Source organism: Poecilia reticulata, linkage group LG21, assembly GCF_000633615.1.
Source record: "Poecilia reticulata strain Guanapo linkage group LG21, Guppy_female_1.0+MT, whole genome shotgun sequence".
Taxonomy (NCBI): Eukaryota; Metazoa; Chordata; class Actinopteri; order Cyprinodontiformes; family Poeciliidae; genus Poecilia; species Poecilia reticulata.
This window is the reverse complement of record NC_024351.1, coordinates 11,182,247-11,203,697: the sequence shown is the minus strand read 5'-3', so window position 1 is coordinate 11,203,697 and position 21,451 is coordinate 11,182,247. Positions and strand designations below refer to the sequence as shown.

Below are 21,451 nucleotides of genomic sequence, written 5' to 3'. Positions count from 1 at the left end.
GTCCATAAAACAATCGGACTTGTGGAAAATGCTAGAGGAACATTTTTATTACTCAGGAGCTGCCAACTGCTTTCATGTCATCCACTGTCATGCTTTCTTGCTCCACCTTGTGTCAGCCGTCCGGTCCAATGTCCAAACTGTGGGTGTTGCGAAAGAAACGGGGCTGTGTGCCGTGGATGACTGATGTGAAAGGATTTTTATGTAAACAGAAGGAAGAAAATATTTTTTTCATGTGCTTAATCTCCCTATTGTTGTCGTTTTTCTCCTTCTCACACGGCAAAAACAGATTATGGTGTCTCTATTGTCGCGGTGTTACATAAAACCAAAAGAAGTATGAATTTCTTTCAGCTCAAGCTGCAGTGGTTTTACATGGATAATTCAGTTTTTTGTGTAAGCTGTAAAGAATGGGGAGATAATATTAGTTGGCAATGTTTTTAATCAAAATACATAATGCTTTTTTAGAATAAGAGTCAAAGTAGTTCTGAGAAACAGACTTTTTTTCTGGCATGCTTTTTGTGAAGTGTACAAACACTAAAATAAATGTGGCTAACACTGTTGTCATTTCAGGAATATAAAATACTATGTTTATAAAAAATAGAGAAAAAGGTTGTTTGTTTCCCCCCCCCCCATACTGTTGCAATAAATGCAACCATTCTTTAATTTGGATGTAAGCAGCATTCTCACAGTGAAACTGCTGGATTATCAACAAATCTGTGTATACCGTGTTACTGTATGTTTTTAGCAAAAATTAAAATCGGCTGTATTTTAATTTGCATTACAACATCAGAACACACCAGCCAATAATGAAATAGGTTGCCGCTTCTAATTTATTCTTGGGATTTTCACTCCCTGTTTACGTTATTTGTGCTTGTTTTCTATGAGATTTCTCAGCCTCCTCCTAGTAGAAACAGAGAGACTCATACAGCAAAGCTTGTGTTTTTGCCCGGTGGAACATCAACATGCGGCAGGAGGTAAGTATAATCAAACCCACAGCTTTTGGATTACAAAACAACTACTCTACCCACTGAGCCGCAATCAACCACATGTAATGTTAAGTTTCATTCTCAGTTTTTCAGCATTTTCCAGCAATGAGAGGTTGCGTCAATTGTCATTTATGGAAGTTTACTCTGCATTTTTAACACCATCCTGGAGATTTTACATTATTCTACTCCTGTTGTAGATACATTTTAGCTTTAACTTTTATTTTATTTACTAAAAGCTAGTGGATTGTTGTTGCCAGTAAGCCACTTTTGTGACTACAATTTAGATTGTAGATGTTGGATAAGAATGTTTTTTTTTTTATGGTTTTGAATGCATTACGTGTAAAACTTTACATGTCAGGTACTGTTTAACCTCTTGCAACTCATTTGACACCGGATTAATTCAGAATCTTTGTAGAAATATGTCAAGAGTTGCTGTATTTCTCTTCCTCTTGTGACGTCATCAAGTCAAAAATGCAAAAGAAAATATGTGATTTATTTCTCTTTCAATGCACTTTAAAAAAAAAAGATGTAACTAATGAGCCTGCTGGAGAAGTCAACATGTCATAACCCAGCTTTGTGTGTTTTTGTCAGTGCACATTTTTTCAGTGCAAAAAAAATAAACAAAAAAATTACTCTACTGGGTGTAATCTTTAAGCCTATAAGGTTGTTATCTCTACCTCTCAGCCAGTGCGTGTCTTCGGTGGTGTGCAGAGGGTGGTTCCCTGTGCAGCAGCGCCTCTACGCCCTCCTACGTGTATTATTTACGTTGTGGTGTCGGGCTGGCTGCTCACACGTGTCCCACCGTCTCGCCTCTTTGTCCTGCATCGCACTTTCACTGTGGCTTCACCGTCAGCAACGGAGAGAAGCTGACTGCATGCCGCGTTCGCCCTTTTCTTGCACTGCTTTTCCCGCAGCGGGCTGCTCAGCCTTTTGATTGGATTCCTTTTCAATAAAGCGGAACGCGTCCCACCTGAAAGAGGGAAAGAAAGAAGGACAAACAGAGGCAGGGGATGCTGCATCTCCCCAGCCCTTGTCCTCTGGTTCCGGACGGACTGGGACGGGTTAGATGACGTGCGGAGGGGGGGGTTCTCCGGGTATTTATGTTTCGCCCTGCGTTGGAAAAGACCCATCCCACCGGGAGATCCATGCTCCGGCTTTTGTGTCGCTGTCATCATGTCCCCAGCATCGGCTCCAGAGGCCAGTGAGAGCAGCACAGCCACGGTCCAAGAGGAGGCAGCGGCCAGTCCGAGGGAGGAGGTAAGAAGCTGTTCGCAGTGTTTAGGTCACTCCAGATCAATGGGAGGAATAAATGAAGCCTTTAATCGGTTTGACTGATTTCGTCAATAGGCTACCATGATAGGTCTCTACAGGCTAATGAAAACAACCTGATTAGGGTTTAATTGGAGTCAGTGACTGTACAAAGGACATTGCTGTGCATCTTTCAAAAATGAGCCTCATTGGGGATCCTGAAGTGGATCCCAACAGGCAATCAAAGGTGTAAAAAGAAGGAAAACAAAGAAAGGGCCACACAAGATGGCAGGGAAGCATTGGATTTTCTCACTATAAAAACACTCAATTACGCACATGTTTGCATGTAATTAAACTTGTTATTGATGAATTGGGTGCACTTTTTTATAAGGTATAATATCACATCTTTCTTGCAGACTGCTGGATAAGTTACACATCCATTACACAAGAGGCTTTTTATGTAACCTAGCTGTTCTTATTATGTCAAGAAAAAGTATCCCTGAGTGTGTGAGACATTTATTTAAAGGCACAATGAAGGGGTTTTTTTTCACTCAAGAAGACTGCTGGACTGATTTGAACTGAGCACATAAGGTATCATCTCAAACTGTGGAGGCTTTTGTAGAGTATACTGCAAGCTGGTGAGATACACAAGAAATTTAAAAATGTAAGTTTTCCATCTATGTATGTTTTCTTTATATTTGGTTGTAGAATGAATGCAAGGGCTTATCAATGACCAAAAATGCCAATTGAAGTAATGTCATGAAATATATTTTCCTTTAAAAAAATGGGGATTCATGTATCATTACAAATATTATTATAATATTTAGAGAAGCTGGTTACTCACAGGATGTTGCACATTAATAGAAAGTTTAGTGGAAGGAAAAAGTGTGGTTACCAAAAAGAAGTTGCAACAGCTAATACACACTGAAGTATCCAGCACATGGAATACCAGTGTTGGATTTATTGTGTTAATCTACTTCTGAACCAGATACGACATATAAAAGTCAATTTTAGCATTTTAATTGGAAATCAAGAATCCCAGAGTTTGGAGGCAGAGTGGAGAGAAACGTAACCCAAGGTGCTTAGAATCAAGTGTGAAGTTTCCTTTCATTGATTGTTGAAGAATCCATGTCATCTGCTGCTGTTGGTCCCTCTGCGTTTTATCAAATCCAGAGTCAGCGCAGAAGTCTACCTGGACATTTTAGAACAGTTCACATGTCCCTCCGCTGAAAGGTGGTTTGTTTTTCCAGCAGGTTTTGACACCTGCCCACAATAAATAATGCTTTTATCACTGTGAGTGATTAACCAGCCAACCAACCTGAGACAAACCTCACAGTGAATCTGTTTTTCAACTGGATTTCAGAAATAATCGCATTGTTGATAGTATTCTGAGATTCAGTCCTCCAGACACTTGAATGAAATGCATGGACAGAAAACCAGTGTGACGTAAATGTTGATCATGAGGGCAAATGCTTCTGAAATCTGTAATGAGTTCAACCCATTCAATTCTTTGAGGCATTCTTGTGTAGCAGTTTGGTGTTATTTACTAAATGCAGGGATTTTTCTTTGTTATTGTAACAGAAATGTCTGCCCTGCAGCGTTTATAGTGCTGAGTCACTTCCTTTCCTTCGCCGCTATCGGCTCTAATGACCAGCTCTTTCATGTTTTCAGGCTGTGGATATTTAATTGGCATCTCATTTGTTGCAACTAAAATTTCTGTGTAATGTTCCTTTTACATTAGGCCTGATCAGTTTCACCCAGAAAACAATCTTTTACTGCACACAGGTGCATTTATTTCCAAATTTCTTACACTCCCGAATAAAGTACACATAAACATCATTGCCTGTGGTGTTTGAACAGAGCTTGTAAAATGTAACATGAGCCTAAAAGTATGTCATGTTGTATTGATTATTGTCAGTGGAGTAAGAGCAGGGTTCTGTTGAGTAAATACTCTTCCTGCAACTGGTTTATCTCAGTAGGGAGTTTCACTGTTTATCCCCTTCACCCTGCGGGATGTTGCCTTATAAGTTGGCAAGACACTTGGGGATCATGTGACCAGGGTGGGGAGGATAACTGTGGAGGGAAAAAAAAACATCTATTATTTATGCTTGTCTGTCACTCAGAGAGCACAGAACCAATATGTCGGATTCATTATGAAACTAATGCATAAAACATGGAGAGTGCAAAAGTATTAGTCACAATCTGATTTAACAAGTCCAATGTAAATTATTTTGCTAGCGTCTGTCCTTCCTGAGGCTTTTGAATCTCAGTAGCTCTTTAGATTAGCTGTTAATGCTGCCATTGGGACCCGCTTTTCTCTAGGGTGATAAATGATGCTGCAGGAGTCAAATAAATGTTTGGCTTTATAGTTGAGCCCTAATCCTGACACTGCTGGTTAACTAACTACTTCTCTGCATTGTAAGTCACTTTACTGCAGTAACTTAATCTCAAAGTAAAGAATAAATAAAAACCCAGGCTTCCTTCTTGAAAGTTATTTTACAAAATCACACTTGCCTTGAACAATTCATGTAAAATACATGTAGCTTAAGCCTTTTTAACATTTATAATAGTTATATCGGAATAGCTTTTTCTTGTCTGAGGTGAAATAACAGATGAAGATATCCTGTTAGTTACAGTGGATAACCTGCAGCGCTACTTTTCTTGCAATCTTGTAAAATCCACAATATAATGGACTATTGAAAACAAAGACATTTTAAATGAAAATCTGAGCATCTAAAAGAAAATTTAAAACTGATTTCCTTTAGGCGTTTTAGCTGGATAATAATCTAAAACTTATGTCGGAATTGGATGAAGAGGAACACATTCAGCTTTCTTTCTTAGTTATTTCAGTCCTCATACCTAAATCCCAACACTATGATAGAGCTATTCAGCAGCAAACACTCAAGGTGGATTTGGCATACAACATATAATAAATATTTATATTCTTTTCACTTAAAAAAAATGACTGCCATAACAAAAATATTAATCTAGATATTATTTAAGTGTTTCTGAACACGGCTCATATCATCTAAAATGGCCAGATTTCAACCAGTCATCCCATTTCAGATCAAACGAGGCTTATATGAGACACAGTTCATGCTAAAATAACAAAAACAAAACAACAATGTTCTGGTTTTGCTGTTTTTATGGTAATTTTCACCAAGACCTACATAAAAATCTGCAGTAGTTGTTTTGATATAAATCTTACTTTTGTGTAGGCATGGACTGTTAAGAGATGATTACTGTATTATAACCTTTGATAAAAGTGGTTTCACTGTATGATAGTGTTTACAAAGATATTTAAATTAAACATGATCTAATTTCTCTTATTAAAAAAAGAAAAGGAAGCTGTTATTTCTGCTGCAACTCACAAAATAACTTATTACAATTAGATTTTTTCTTTTATAATTTATGTATTGCTACTTTGTTATTATGCAAAAACATAGAAAAACACAGTTTACTTCACATATGTCTGCTAATAGCTTCCAAATTAAAGCTTTACTAATGCATGACATCCCTGCAACATGTTGCTGCACTGCCATGTTTTCTTTTTAGCAAAATGTGAGACAGTATCTCAGTTGATTGGACCAGAACAAATGAATACAAATGCTGAGCAGTGAAGGACCAACTTGGACGCCAAGGTCCCCTACTCTTTTACCAAATGTATGTAAACCAATAGAAGTGACGGCTGCTGATAATAAGATTTTAGACTTGGCAGAAGTGTTTCCATTGCCAGTGTGTGAATCAGGTAATTGTTTCTTGACTTGCACAGTTCAAAACATCAGGCAGGTTGATACAACTCATGCATAAACTATGCAAAAGCACTTATGAAGCAGAGAATTTGTATAAATATTTTAGTTGCATGAGCCACTACTTTTAACTTTTGTACTTACATGTTAGTTCATGTCAAGTCTTATTATATTTGCTGTATTTTTTTTAAATCAAGTTTTGTACAATCTTGATGTTTCTACTGTTTTTATGAACTGACCAAGTGCTTAAAAAAACACACAGCTTATTGCAATTTTTGTATTTAGCAATAAGTTGATGTTTTTTGGTGTCTGGGAAATGAGCCATTTCAAAAACTTCCAGAATTTACCTTTACAAATCAGCAGGCACCCAACACCTAACAACCTCAGAGTAACCCAGTGCGTTACCTAGCAACCCCAGCAAAGCCCAGCCGGTCACCTAGCAACCCAAGTGGAGGTCCAAGAGTTTGGCCAGCTGATTTTACAGCTGTATGCGCTGTACAATGGCTGCTATAAAAGAAAAACAAATGATTTGTTCACTTACCATCTAGAAACCACTTGTTGCTGCCCTACTTCTGCTTTTCAAACTGATGTGTATAATTGCACATCTGTTTGCAGCCACTTTCAAATTGAGCTGCAGGGCGTGGCCAGCCGCTTATTTGGATTTAAAGTGACAACAGGCTCTAAAGCAGCTCATTTTGAAGGGGGCTCAAAATGGAGTGCAAAAAAATTTTATGAACATGTTTTGTATAGAGCACAGACTTACCCTAACCTCTTTAAGGAAGCATAACAGGTCACCTTTACTATTACTGCTGACTTCTGTTTGCTCTTCTTTTCTTGCAGCAGCATCCTCAGAAACAGTCTCTGACCAAGTCTTTGTGCCAGGAGTCTCACTGGAAATGCCTACTGCTGTCCCTGTTGATGTATGGCTGCGTAGGAGTGATAGCCTGGTGCCAGGTGACCAAGGTCACGCGTCTCTCCTTCGACAGCGCCTACAAGGGGAAGTCCATGATGTATCACGACAGCCCCTGCTCCAACGGTTACATCTACATCCCCCTGGCTTTCCTGGTCATGCTCTACGTGGTCTACCTTGTAGAGTGCTGGCATTGCTACGCCCGGAATGACCTGCTGTACAAGGTGGACGTGGACAGCGTGGCCGAGCGCATACAACGAATGCAGCAGGCCACGCCCTGCATCTGGTGGAAGGCCATCAGCTACCACTATGTCAGGAGGACGCGGCAGGTGACGCGTTACCGCAATGGAGATGCATACACCACCACGCAGGTTTACCATGAGAGAGTGAACACGCATGTGGCTGAGACAGAGTTTGACTATGGGAACTGTGGCGTTAAGGATATCTCAAAGCAGCTGCTAGGTTTGGAGGGATTCCCCATTAGCAGGCTGAGGTTCACAAAGTGCTTTAGCTTTGCAAATGTGGAGTCAGAAAACACCTACCTGACGCAGCGGGCTCGCTTCTTTACAGAAAACGAGGGCCTGGATGATTACATGGAGGCCCGCGAGGGGATGCACTTAAAGAATGTGGACTTTAAGGAGCACATGATTGCCTTTTCTGACCTGAACCATCCTCCCTGGTATGCTTCCAACTCTGCTTTCTGGGTGGCAGCTGCGTTCACTCTCTCTTGGCCATTGCGGGTGCTGATGGAGTACCGCACAGCCTGCGTGCACTACCACGTGGAGAAGCTGTTCGGCTTTGACTATGTGCCAGCAACACCATCCGAGGAGCGTCCGTATTGCCGACACATCCCACGGGTCAACACCATCGACAGCACGGAGCTAGAGTGGCACATCCGCTCCAACCAGCAGCTGGTGCCCAGCTACTCGGAGGCAGTCCTGATGGATCTAGCCCAACTTTCTGGGAGCTGCAACAGCTACTCCACAAGTGGGCGGTACGGCAGCTACAGGCAGAATTGTGAACGCTGCCACCGCGCCATCAGCAGCTCCTCCATCTTCTCCCGCAGCGCCCTGAGCATTTGCAACACAGCGAGCCCCCGCATCCCCTTCAGCGCCAGCCGCTTCTCTCTGGGCCGGCTCTATGGGTCCAGGCGGAGCTGCCTGTGGAGGAGCAGCGGGAGCCTGAATGAGCAGTCCTGTCCCACCGAGAGCACTTGCTGTCTGTCAGGTCAGCAGACTAATGAGGAGAACCCTCCGGCCTATCAGGACGCTCTGTGCTTTCCTGTGCTCATTGTGCATCGCAACGAAGGATGCCTCAATCACGACCACCGCTCTTTGCACAGGAATGGCTCCTGTGTGGAGACGTCCCTTTGACCCACAGCTAGCCCAATGTGATGACACAAACTGAGGCTGAGAAACATCTTTAGCCCTGGCTTGAAACGGTGTGTACATTTACCATGCTTTGTGAGTATTTAGGTACTTACACTTTTTCACATTTTGGACACATTACAACCAAAAACTTCAGCACAACACGAGTTAGTCCATGACTGGGAAGTGGAAGGAAAATCCCCCATCCACCATTTTTTACAGGCAGAGTGGAGCGAGGACAATCCAGTCCGTCTCAAGTCATCATGACAGATTCATGCGCACACTTTGATGATTTAACCTAACTTGCATGTTTTCATACAGAGGGAGGAAGCAGGAGTACCTGAAGAGAACTCAAGAACATGCAAATTATATGCAAAAAGGCACCAGACTGGATTTAAACACCTGCAGATAAACAAGTCAGAAAAAAAAACGTTGTGGAGAATTTTAATGTAGGATTAGGTCCAAACTTTGAACATCACATAAAGCACTCTTCAATTCTTTATAAGAGTAGTAAATGTACAGCCAAAACTGCATGGAAATTGATTACATCATAGCATATTTGTGGCCTAAGTCCCATTGAGACACTTTGGCAAGACTAGAAGATTTATGTTTGCCAACGCTAACCATTCAGTCTGACTGTGAATGAGCAAAAATGTCAGTCGCTAAGTTTGCAAAGCTGGCAGAGAGATATGCCCAAATGACTTAGCTGTAATTACAGCATTCACTGAGGAGGACTGGATCCTGGCACACCACACTTTTCATACTTTATTTGTAGAAAAATGTTAAAATAACGTATCATTTTCCTTCCACTTCAAAATTATGCACCAATTTGTGTTGGTCTATAGCAAAAAAAATCCAAATAAAAACACTGAAGTTTGCAGTTTGCAATGTAAAAAAAATGTGAAGCGTTCAAGTGATAAGAATACCTCCTCAGCAGTCTGTATATCTTTACCATAACATCCACTTACAGGTTGTAACAAGATTTGTTCAGACCTTTACTGGTACAGATAAAAACAAATAATGATTCTGATACGTTTGGCACAGATAACCATTTCAAACCAAGCTGTCCTCAGCTGTCTATCGAGGGACTACCAACTTGGAAATACTAGGAGAAGTCACACCCTACTTTGAAATGTCACATTGGTGAATGACTGTCTTGGTAACCTTTCTTCAATTCTGACAAATTAGGAGTTTGATTAGAAGTGAAAAATTTGCAATACGTTACTGATGCGCAAGTGAAACAACAAACACATTGAGATATTAATAGAGACATACACATTGCGTGAGTCATGTGACTCACGAGGGAAAATACAGACATGAACGAGACTCAGCAGTTTTCTTATAAAAGTACCTCTGATGAACTCATCGGTCAAGCCTACATAGAAAATCAAAATAAAAGTATGTAGGAAACTCAAATCATGGACATATTCATTCAAGGTCAGCATAGATATAAAAAAAACATTAAAGTGTCTGGAAGAGATAAAGCATCTAGTGAACGGAAATCAGCATGTTTGCAATGACATTATACTCCCTTCCATGCCAAATATAGAACAGGAGGAGGATGAATAATTTAGTGGATGAAGGACATGAGAACTCCAAACAGAATCATCATTTCAAACTGTGTCTTTCTTTATTTCACATTTAACAGTCCTACTCAGGCTACCTCTTCGTTTAAGTGCCTAACATCAACCATTTCCGAGAAACATCCGCTTTCACAATCTGAACCATCTCATCTCAGCCTCTTCCCAATAAAACTACAGAACAACCGCATGTGGTATGTCACGGAGACGTCGGTCTTTTGATGTCATCGCTGTTCAAAATGGCATCATCCTACAAGTCGGGTCAAACGCTCTTTCTGGTGTTTATCATAAGACGATAAATAAATCAAAAATGGCTTTCAAGATAATGTAACGCAGATATTGCTTTGCCAGCTCTGCGCTGCTGCTGATGCATATCAGAGAGGCATCCAGAAAGCTTGTCATGTAACTGTAAAAACAGGCTTGGACTTGACACTGTTAGCGACACATTCAATAAGATGACGGGATTACCCGAAAACAAGACTTAGAAGTACTTCCTTTTATCCCTAAAGGACAACCACAACATATAGGATATAGCATAGATGTAGATAAGTGCAAACTAAGAGCACAGGCCTCTAATGTGAAGATTTCCTTCCTAAATGTAACATATAATGAATAAGATAGCAATTGCTAAAGGTTTTCATCGACATTGAGTGTGGAGGGTTTTGTAGTTTGCCTTTTTTATCCTTCTTCAGTAGCTGTGAGTTGTAATGCACAAAAATAGTAAAATATCAAAAGGATATTTATAGTTTGTCAACAACTTTGGATACAAAGGGGTTTCTTATTCATTTAAACCAGTTTGCTGTCAGTGACACTGTCCTTCTCATCTCGTACTAATCCATGAATGGTATTTGTCTGCGCTCAATCTGTCACTGACTGTATTCCACACAGGGTGTTATGTTTGGAACTAGCTTAATAGCAATACCTAAAATACATTAAAAATAAGAACTGAGGGTGGATTAAAGATTCTGTCAAACCTCAAATGTATTAATAGCACCTATGCAAGTCCCGCCAACCTCAGGATAGTGTGAGACAAAGAGTTTACTTGCAACAACATTCCTGCTGTCATTTCTTTCTCTTGTCATTGTGATGCGAGTGAGTCGCTGGTATGCGGAAGTTGCGTTTTTCTAGTTCCAAGTTGGAAGAATCAAATCAAACATCCCCTGAAGTCTAAATTGAAACTCCATAAGTCAAAGGCAGTGTCCAATTTCAATAGCCAATATGGCTGCCATACACATAACAACATTGCGGCTAACAGAGAGAACCTGAGTGAAGTTTGCCCCCCCACCTTCTTCAAATCAGACAAAATTGGTGTCAAACGTTTGTGCTACGTTTGTGCAGCAAAAATTTTCGTTTGTTCCACTATCATTTTAAAGATATAAAGAAATGTTTCTTGTGGTCATCCAAGGTCAACCAGCCCCCCCGCCCACCTTCTTCAAATCAGACAAAATGGGTGTCAATCAACTCGGCTACGTTTGTGCTGGTTTGTGCAGCAAAAATTGTCGTTTGTGCTGCTTTGGCTTTGTAGATATTAATGAAAGTGTAAAGGTCAAAAGGTCAACCCCCCCCGCCCCCCCACACTTTTATGAAATCAAATAAAATTGGTGTCAAACGTTTGTGCTGGTTTGTGCTGGTTTGTGCAGCAAAAAGTTTTTGTTGGTGCCGCTATCATTTTAAAGATATAAAGAAAGTTGGATTTCATAAAAGKGGGGGGGGGGGTGGGTTGGTTGACCTTTTGACCTTTACACTTTCATTAATATCAAAGCCAAAGCAGCACAAATGAAAATTTTTGCTGCACAAACATAGCCGAGTTGATTGACACCCATTTTGTCTGATTTGAAGATGGATGATCTTGGATGACCTTGGATGACCTCTAGAAACATTTCTTTATATCTTTAAAATGATAGCGGCACAAACGAAAAATTTTTGCTGCACAAACGTAGCACAAACGTTTGACACCAATTTTGTCTGATTTGAAGAAGGTGGGGGGGCCAACTTCACTCAGGTACAGAGAGACTGTACAGACTCTATTTGTGAACTTTCTTATTTAGCTCTAGGACATTTAAAAGGGGGAAGAAATACATGTTTATTGGCTTAAATAACAGCTAGTTGCTAGCACTTAAGTGTATTTAGGGTATATTTTTTATAGGAGCAATCATTGGGAATTTAAAACCCAAATATCCCACAATTAAAGGGTCACAGCATGCCATTTTTGTAATTGTTGCAAGTTACCACCTTAAGCTAATGCAAACTAAAAAATATCTGACGTACATTAATCTTATTTTAATTTTCAACAGAAACGTCTGAGTGGTGAAGGGTTGGGTCACGTCTCAGCATGAATTGGGCTAAAACCAATAAAATTTGATGACCACTACATAAATCATCCAAGCCCATTCTCTAAATTATTATCAGTCAGCAAACCATCATGGTCGCAATGTCTGATTATGGTCATTTGTAAAAAAATAAAAATTATTTGAGGAGATTTGTTTACGGGTGCAATGTTTACATTAAATGTGACAGAAAAAAATTGCTTGGTGTATAAGCCAGCCTGAAATTCCAATAGCTTTTCTCTGTTAGAATAAAAGATTTTGTCATGCAAAGCACTAAACCCTTTATTGTGTCTGGCAAACATATTAGTTTGTAGCAATAGATTGTACTGTTTCTGTCCAGAATGCTTTGGGGCTCATCTTTTTTATATCTGTATAAATTTGTGTATGTAGGGCAGAGAGGCTTTGTACTGTAAATAAGATAGAGTTGAAAATAATGACTGTTCTTGTAGCTGAATGTTTCTCTCACACAGAAACACTGAGGCCATAGCAGCAGGAAAAACTTTGACATCCAGGTGTTTAATGGTGACAAGCTATTCTATCCTTAATGCAACACAGCTGATACCAACTTCATGTGAACTTTAATTAATCTTCTGAGTAGTTTTTGTTGCTTTTAGCCACACTTATGAATCACTTGAATGCATTCTCTTAGCTACGTAAGCTGCCATGTTTGAAATGGCGGCAGAAGATGGTGCATTCACACTTGAACACATACAGCACAGTCTTTTTTGTCTAAGAGTCACTGAGGTTATTTATATTTTTTACCTTTGATTTTTTTTTTTTTTTTGCAAGGTTAAAATAATTTATGTTTATTTATTGTCATGAATCGCACTACTTGCTTTACTACCTGTTGAAAATGTCGAGTGAAAACATTTTTGTGTATTTCAGTATCACCACAAAGCTGCCTTGCTGTTACATGAGGACTAAATACCAAATATCTGTTCAAAACTGGATAAAAATGTCAATAAATGAAAATGCTCACTAAATCTATTTTATTTTTAACGAGGAGAGGGTGACTCGATGTTATTTCATAATACTTTTGTTATTATCCTTCCCATCAAGTCTGACCAGAATTCCCACATCATGATTCTGCCAACACCGTGTTTCACTGCAGGGATGCTCTGCAGAGTTAGTTTTTAGGACTCCGTTTTTTTGTAGATGGCCCATATTTTTGTAGCTGTGCAGTTTTGAACAATTCATTTTAGGATAAATTGTTCAAAAAATAAATCCTGCTAGAGACATGTCAAGCAGGATTCATACCTGACCTTTCTGGTGTGTTTGTCACTAAAGTATTGCATCCAAACCGAGATTAAACTGCATAACTTTATAGAGGGGCTTAAAAAAAAGACAATATATGCCACATTTGTTAGGCTTTTTATTTGTAAAATATGTTGAAAATTATGTATTATTTTTCTTCCACTTAAAAATCATGAGCTTTTTGTTTAGTTCCAGTTGCAATACATTGAAATTTGTGAGAGACAAAATGTAATGGTGAGTTAATAGAGCCTTTTTTTCTAAAGTACTATAACCTTTTATTTTTTATAACAAAGTGTCAAACATTTTCAGAGTGTGTTACTTGTTCCTGCACAGCAAGATGCATGTTCATGGTGCTGTGGTGATGTAGCCTCTTTTGCAAAGCTGTGGCTCACTTTTTCAAGTTAGTTTGCCTTAAATCGCCACTAATTTCAATGCTACTGTGAATACATACTTGCAACTTTAGAAATCCTGCAGAATGGTTTGTTTATATGCTAAAAATATTTTTTAATCACAAATATGCTACATTTTAAAAACATCTAACAAACAAACCTAAAATTCAGAAAGTAGGTAAATCTTTAGATTTAAAGATAAAAGTGTATAAAGTAGAGTTTGAAAAACACATTTTAATGAGCTTTTAGATACAGATATGGAGTAAGACTCGGTATCTGATAAATGCAGGTTTATATTGAAGCAAAAAGGGTGCTTCTTCTCCTCAGCAGAGCTTGCTTTTCGGCGTCTGCACACTGATTGTCCCAAATCACCTTGTTAATGGAGGCAGCATTCATCTCATCAATGTCTGTCTGGCGGATATCACATTCTGTTAGAGTGCTGTTTTGAACCATCGCCTCTGCCAAAGCTTTACCTCCGACCTGCGCAAACACAAGACACAGACACACACACGATGTAGCAAAGAAACACAATGCTTGTGATAACATCCCACAATGTAACAGCTTTAAAGACACATTTGACAACCTTGTATACCTGCACATTGCTGCTGTCACCAGTGACAAATAGTTGTTTTCTTACACAGAAACAGCTATTTCTATTTTTACAAAGATTGAACCAAGGTCACAGATACTGATGGTATTACGTTTCTGCTGTGTGGGTTACTTTTGATCCTCTGCAATGTATCCCAGACAGAGATAAGGTATGCCATGAAATCTTTGAGAGGAGAGAGCGCGAGAGAGATAAAAAGTCAGAAATGTGTCTCATGGGGAAATACTTAACTCTGCTCTCCATTACTACATGTTTTCCACACGTGTCTATGAATAATTGAAAACCCCTGTACTTCACAGCCATTCTGGTTTCTTGCGGCAGACATGCCTGTGCAGACTGCACCAGTCATCAAGTGAAAACAAAGGAAGCTATTTTTCCACACTTTAGCTGCATAAACCAGGTTTTGTAACGATAACGGTATTTAAAGATACGGTGCATCTGGAACGTATTCACAGCACTTCAATTTTTCCACATTTTGTTATGTTACGGCCTTAATCCAAATTGTATTGAATTCATCTCTTTCCTCAAAAATCTATGCACAAATACCTCATTATGACAATTTGGGGGAAAAAATCGTCAAAATCGCCATTGCTTTCTATTTTCTGGATTTCTATTTTTAATAAATTTGCAAAACACTCAAAACTTTTCCTCACTTTGTTACTTATAGGCATGGAAAAAGAAAAGTATGTAAAAATATTTGAAATTGCATCCATCCATGTTTCTGTAGTTAGAGCTTGAACACCATAAACATAGCTGGTAAACCTCAGTATTAGGAATTTTAAAATGTGTAAAGAAAAAGCTTCGAGAACTTAACAACTCTATGAGAACATTTCTGGCTAAATTTTCACATGTAACATGTAGGATCAGAGTCCTATAAAATACATCAATTTATTGTTTATTTATCAGATGTTAATTGAAGAAGTACATCAGAGAAAAATTAACATGCATGACATTTCTGCTGTTGGTGATCCAGGAAGTACTTTGGTGTATTTCACACACCTTTCTGCTAAACTTGTCCTGATGTAGTAGTAAAACCTTTAGCAAAGGCTTGTGACATGAATATTATGGTCAAATAGAACATGTTTAAAAATTATTTTAACCCTTTTAAGAGTTACACGTTTGCTTCAATTCCCCAAGGAGCAAAATAAAGTAGCTTTAAAGAGATAAATAATAACGACTTGTTCTAACTTACCTCTCCAAGGCTGTTGCAGGACAGATTGAGGGTCTTCAGTGTATCATTCTTTAGCAGCACTCTTGACAGCACAACAGCAGTTAGGGAGGTCAAATCATTGCCTCCCAGGTGCAGGTATGTCAGAGTCGTGTTGTTCTCCAAGGCCTCGACAATGGCCTGCCCGCCTTCGTCCCTCACCTGGTTCAGACGCATGTTCAGGTACCGTAGAGTGGAATTATTTGATAGAGCCTGAGCTAAGATTTTGGCTCCATGGACGTCGATTTCATTGTTGCAAATATTGAGCTTTTTCAGTCGGCCCTTGGACAGCAGCTCAGCAACCGACCTGGCACCACCGTCTCTGAGGATGTTGTGGGCAAAGTCGAGCTCTATCAGGGTAGGATGGTCCATAAGGCATCTCAACAGCGGGCGACACTTTTTATCGTCAATTTGACTTTGACGGATCCTCAGGACCTGCAGACACATAATATGTACATAATACTTATGAGGCTTTAAGTTGTCAGCAATAACTGCTGATTGAATGGTAATATTAAAGAAGAAATTAATACTGAGCAACAGCTGTGAAAACCTTGCAAAAAGAAGTGGCCACAAATCTGGAAAATAGCTGGAAATGTCACAAAATTTGTAAATCTTATTTTTATGCTTTCAGACTGATCCTAAGGTAAATCCTCTGTTCCAGAAACTTTGATAAATTTGACCATAAAAGGTGTGTAAATACCAAAAAAAGGGGCTTGTAGACATGCCACAGATATCTTCACTTTCTACTTTTTTTCCTCACTTATATGCTTCAGGTCATCAAACTACTTTCACAATTAGGAAAACAAATTACAGTTTTCATTAAGGGAAGAAAGTAATTTAAGCAAGCCTGACTTAAGTGAAAAATCAAATACCCCCTAAATATGAAACATGGTGTTACCACCCTTGATGTCTCAGGCAGCTTTGCTAAAGTGAGCTTAAATGGCCAGCTTAGAGAGCATGAATGTTCAGGTTTAAGTCCGAACTGTGACAACACCTCTCCAGATGCAACAATCTTTATTTATTTATTTATTGTGTGTGTCATGCAAGGATACCACAAAAAATGTGTAAATGAAAATATACTTTTTTTTTCTTTTACAGAACTGCAAATAAAATAAATTGCAACCTTTTGTGTATAAACTGATGAAAGACATATATGTTTACCTTCAGAGCTTTGCAGCCCTTAAAAGCTATGGTGAGGGCTCTACAGTCCCTGTCGGTTATTTGGAACATTGTCCATTCAAAGTTCATCCCACATTGTTTGATTGTGTACACCAAATGGAGCTCTTCCAGGTGTATCAGCTCAGCCAACACAATCGCAAAGTCAAAATGACAAGTGGAGGGATCATCTTCCTCCTCATTGGCAAGCGTTGCTACTTCATGCTGATCATCATCCCTCCCCTTCACAAACTTCCTTGAAGGCAGCAGCAGCTGTGTGATGTTCAGCCTCTTGACATAATTTTTACAGAGAGCGAGCGCATCGAGAATGACCTTAAACTCTGTTTCCTCTGGGATGAAAAGTTCGATCAAGTTCTCCAAGTGCCTCTCAAAGAACATCCGTTTCCAGCTGTTGTCATATTGAGAGATGTCGCAGATCTTCCACCGCTGCTGGCAGGACCGCTTCCAGAACAAACCGTCAGGGACCAGGTCGGCAGTCACATGCAGAGGCAGGGAAAGAGACAGCCTCGACTGAATCGAATCTTTCAGCTCGGGTGGGAGTTTTTCAAATAAATACTTTTCTGTCACAAGCACAAATTTAAATTTAAGGTTAGTTCATAAAAAGAGGCACAAAAAGAGCAACACAATTCTAATGTAGTGGAGCTCAGGTTGCTGTTCTGCTGAAAAGTGAACCTCTGTCAAGGATTTAATAGGGTACAACAAAAATACCTTCAACTGTGTCTGCAATGCATCTTTGACATAGGGTGGACAAACTGGGAACCAAATCCAGGGACCAGTTTGGATCTTCGGCAATTATACTTCTCATTTTTATTTTTGCTTTCCACTGGGTTGGATGGTTTCTGGAAAATAACAATGATATGGAACACATTGAGGGTGTTTTTAACATATATTCCATGTAAATTTTAACAAGCTGATATATGTAAAAGATAAACATAAATAAATAAACCATAATTTGACATATTGAGCAGAAAAGCTTTGCAGTTACAAAACACTTTCGTCGATATCTTAAGGAATAAAACAAGAACACTGTTGTTAATTATTTCTTAATAAAGACCAAAGTGTCCACATTTTGGATATATCTCTATTCGCAGTAGAAAAAAACACACTTGCTAATGACATAAAAGCGCTCATCTAAATGAGTTGCTAGACATTTTAAATGTAGGTTAAAAACGGCTAATTTGAAGATATCCCTTTAAATTTTCCATTAAAGCAGCTAACGTTGTAGCCAAACTGCGGTAAGTGGAAAATAAACTCAAAATAAACATTTTTGACTTTTCAGACTTTGACACTATTATTCTTCCCGTTGAAACCTGAGACAACAACTCACTATGCATAAAGATACATTATACTGATAAATTTATATGAGGCCTTCGTAGCAAACCTGGTGTGTGCTGGTTCCGGGACAAGCCTGTTTCTATGGAAACGAAACGCTTTCAGTTTAGTTTACGGTTTCAGGAAATTGTAGGCACTATTGTTTATCTCGGCCGTTGACATAATTACGCTAACTACATGTCAAACGTTCGAGGTAGCTAAGTTAGAGAAATTCATACTCAATTTGGGGTTTTGCACTGTTCAAACTATTTCAGAAAACCGCGTACACTCCCAATTTTAAAGTACCAGGTCTTATTTGCGAGTTCTCAAAAATTTACATTCCCGAGCTTTATGTAAATGCAACACCGAAATCAGGAGGAAATGAACGTCAAAATCACTGTCAAATCTAGGGAAGCGCTCAAATGCTTCCACTTGAATAATCTATGTAAATCGTCTGTCAAAATATTTTCTGACTGGTTACTGTTGTACTTCATATAAAGAAAATCAACAACATAGGGATAATCCGACAACTAAAATTACACAAAGCAGCAGTATTTTGGATTATATTCCGGATAGATATAAGATCCTTTATGACAGTAAAGTGTTTCTGTGTTTATTTATTTTATCAGGCAGTGTGGAAGAGCAAGGTCATGCTGAGAACCACATTCACATTCTACAAAACAGCCAGATGGACCTGGGATACGGATCGCAGGTCTTTTGGATGAGGAAACGCTGGATGGAGTGAATCCATCTGTCCAATAAACAACAACATGAGGTGCCCAGACACTGTGTAGGAGGAGGAGGTGGGGGAAAGGGAAGGATCTCCTTACAAGAATTACGACTCGCATTCGCATTGTTTATTTTCTGTGACACCAATGAAAAATGTGAACCCTCATTACCTGAATATTCCCTGAGTGTTTTCCTGTAAAGTACTTCACAACAACAATATAAAAATAAGATTTTTTCTTTTAAAGTGCCATATGCACCTTTTTTCCACATTCTGTCGCACAACAAATGTTTTGTAATTTACTTTTTTTATTAAGATTTTAAGTCATAGACTTAACTCACAGTAGCACAAAACTGTGATAATACATTTCTGCAATTTCTTTTCTAAATTGAAATCCAAAAAAGGTAGAATGCCTTTGTATTTTTATTCATCTTTGACATCCCTAGATAAAATCCATCTCTTCAGATATTTTAATTCGTGACCTATATAAACAGTCAGTGCATTTTTCTATTTTCTTGACTGACAATTGAGAAGGAATTGATTTTATAAACCTGTTATAACCATGTTTCCCACATGTGCCACACAGATTGTGCCAGGGAGAGAATAATGGCTGTTCGAGGCATCAGGAGTTCCTCCGTGTATCTGAAGTTCAGTTGGACTGGAAGATGAGAGGCTCCAACTGATCTCCCCAGGCAGTCCATCAGTCCTGTGTTTGTGTAATTCGGCCTGACGGACACACGCTGCCCTTGTAGTTCGGCTTTAATGGACTGGTGTGACATTAGCCAATGCAGGAGGCGAATTTACTCTGTGAACTGCTGTCCATGTGTACTCTAGGTGAAGCTACTCTGCACGTAAACCAAGAAACTGATCACAACACATCATACCATATTCACTTTATCTTTATCTGATAAATTCTTATATTAAAATTTGTTCAATTAATGGAAACATTTGACAAAAACAGGAGAAGTCAGCTGCTTAGCACCACTGAACTGCCCTCAAATGTCTGGAAAACTACTTTAACACATGGAGAAACACCTTTGTCTTTCCACAGCACCCTGTGACAACCGTGTGCTTTAAAAATATTGCACCACTTGTGCCGCCACACATTCATTTGCTCTCATAACACCAAGAGGTGTTGCATTAGTTCCTAAGCAACATGGCGTTTAATTTCGGAAAAACAGGAGACAGAAGGGCTTAACCCAACAGCACTTCTTTAGAAATAGAAATCTTTTTGTAGAATTGACACCCACATTCAAAGCTACCGATAAACTTATGTGTGATACTGTTAAATGGGAAAGACACTCTACATTGAAGTAAAGAAAGAAAAAGTCCTATTAATAGATACAGTGGTGTGAAACAGTGTTTTCTCCCCGCCTTGGTTTTCATCTTTTTCACACTTCAGCGTTTCAGAACATCAAACCAATTTAAATATTGTCGGTTTGCGTTTCTAACACCTTCATTTAGTAACTCCCTTTGTGTTTGACTAACATAATCAGGAAACACTTTCTAACATGACTGAGGGTTTTAGCAGAAACAAATGAGGATTATTCCTTGAGTTTGAGTCCAATTAAGCGTTTTCTTTCACACAAGAACCTGTATTAAATGTCTGAAATAACCAAGTAATATATAAAAGCTCCTTTTACACTGGTTGAAAATTGCGTTTTGGTTGAGCAAAAGCAGAGAAAGCTGAGGTGAACTCTAAGGTGCAGCCAGTGATTGATGCTCTCTCTTTTTCTGCTAACACGTCCTTTCAGCACAGCTGATTTGCAAGGCAAGCGATTCCCAGAATGCACTGCAACTCTGGACCAAAACAACAAATGTTTGTCTTTTTATCATTCATCATATGCAAATGCAGAATAATTTACCAATCAACAAGACTGCTCTGTTTTATTTTAGATATTATTTGGATTTTAAATTACAACTTTATATATATTTTTAAATAATATTTCAAGGGAACACCTTGCAAAAATATTCAAACCAGTTAAAAGTTCTCAAATTTTGTCACTTTGCAACCATAAACCTTAACTGTTAGTGAAAGGCAAACATACTTATGGAGGATTAATAATGAATGGTGTTAAATTTGAAGTGCAACATATTTTTCAGAAAGTCTTTTCTCCAGCCTCAAACATGTTTCTTTCAGTATTGCTTTGTAGTTTTGCATAATCTATTTATCACATAAAATCTAACCCTCTTCCATGTTTTTGCTTAATCATCCTACATTACGTTTTTTTAAATAATTCCTTCAAAAAACAAAAAGGGAACTAAATCACATGAACGTGGTTGTGAGAATTTTCAGATAATGTAAAATAGCTCAAGGGTTTGTATTGCTTTTGCAAATTACCTTGATGTGCTTTTCTGGTGGTAGTATGCATCTGTCTTGAATAAATGCTGATTCTTGTGACGCTGTCATCTCTGTGTGGCTTTTGTTTCCACGCATGGGATCATTGATTCCGGGAGCACAAGAGAATACAACGATCCAGAAGTTAATGATTTTATTCTCTTAACACTCCATGGCCTCTCCAAACTCCTCCCATGCCCGAGTTTTTGCCTCATCGACGGAACCCATCAGCTGCTTCTGGAGTCCCACAGGCCAAAAAGGCCCTATAGGTCCTTTTT

General features: G+C 38.9%; 2 protein-coding genes across 8 annotated transcripts; one reads left to right on the top strand and one right to left on the bottom strand.

Moving 5' to 3' along the window:
- Nucleotides 1-1,665: 1,665 nt before the first annotated feature.
- On the top strand, nucleotides 1,666-21,170 carry tmem151ba (transmembrane protein 151Ba). Of its 6 annotated transcripts, none has more exons than XR_532431.2 (4): nucleotides 1,666-2,240; nucleotides 6,821-8,331; nucleotides 18,742-18,883; nucleotides 19,422-21,170. XR_532431.2 is itself a non-coding variant. In XM_008397497.2 (2 exons), the coding sequence occupies exons 1-2, from the start codon at nucleotides 2,157-2,159 to the stop codon at nucleotides 8,261-8,263; spliced, it is 1,524 nt and encodes a 507-aa protein (XP_008395719.1). In that variant the 5' UTR covers nucleotides 1,666-2,156; the 3' UTR covers nucleotides 8,264-9,069. The 6 variants fall into 6 exon arrangements, 2 of the variants coding, with proteins under 2 accessions (XP_008395719.1, XP_008395717.1); XR_532429.2 differs by having other exon boundaries at nucleotides 18,738-18,883; XR_532430.2 differs by having other exon boundaries at nucleotides 18,738-18,911.
- drc5 (dynein regulatory complex subunit 5) lies at nucleotides 14,022-21,203 on the bottom strand. 2 transcript variants are annotated; one of them, XM_008397493.2, is made up of 5 exons: nucleotides 21,177-21,203; nucleotides 17,506-17,636; nucleotides 16,783-17,357; nucleotides 15,607-16,056; nucleotides 14,022-14,287 (listed from the first exon to the last, which is right to left on the bottom strand). In XM_008397493.2, exons 2-5 carry the CDS (start codon nucleotides 17,600-17,602, stop codon nucleotides 14,099-14,101), a joined length of 1,311 nt encoding a protein of 436 aa, XP_008395715.1. In that variant the 5' UTR covers nucleotides 17,603-17,636; nucleotides 21,177-21,203; the 3' UTR covers nucleotides 14,022-14,098. The 2 variants fall into 2 exon arrangements, with proteins under 2 accessions (XP_008395715.1, XP_008395713.1); XM_008397491.2 differs by lacking the exon at nucleotides 21,177-21,203 and adding an exon at nucleotides 18,179-18,256.
- Nucleotides 21,204-21,451: the final 248 nt, after the last annotated feature.

Coding starts and splice junctions, on each gene's coding strand:
- tmem151ba (XM_008397495.2), top strand. CDS start 2,157: ATGTCCCCAGCATCGGCTCCAGAGGCCAGTGAGAGCAGCACAGCCACG. Junction 2,241..6,820: donor CGGCCAGTCCGAGGGAGGAG/GTAAGAAGCTGT, acceptor CTTTTCTTGCAG/CAGCATCCTCAGAAACAGTC.
- drc5 (XM_008397493.2), bottom strand. CDS start 17,602: ATGAGAAGTATAATTGCCGAAGATCCAAACTGGTCCCTGGATTTGGTT. Junction 17,358..17,505: donor CATTGCAGACACAGTTGAAG/GTATTTTTGTTG, acceptor TGCTTGTGACAG/AAAAGTATTTATTTGAAAAA. Junction 14,288..15,606: donor CCTGCAACAGCCTTGGAGAG/GTAAGTTAGAAC, acceptor GTGTTTGCGCAG/GTCGGAGGTAAAGCTTTGGC.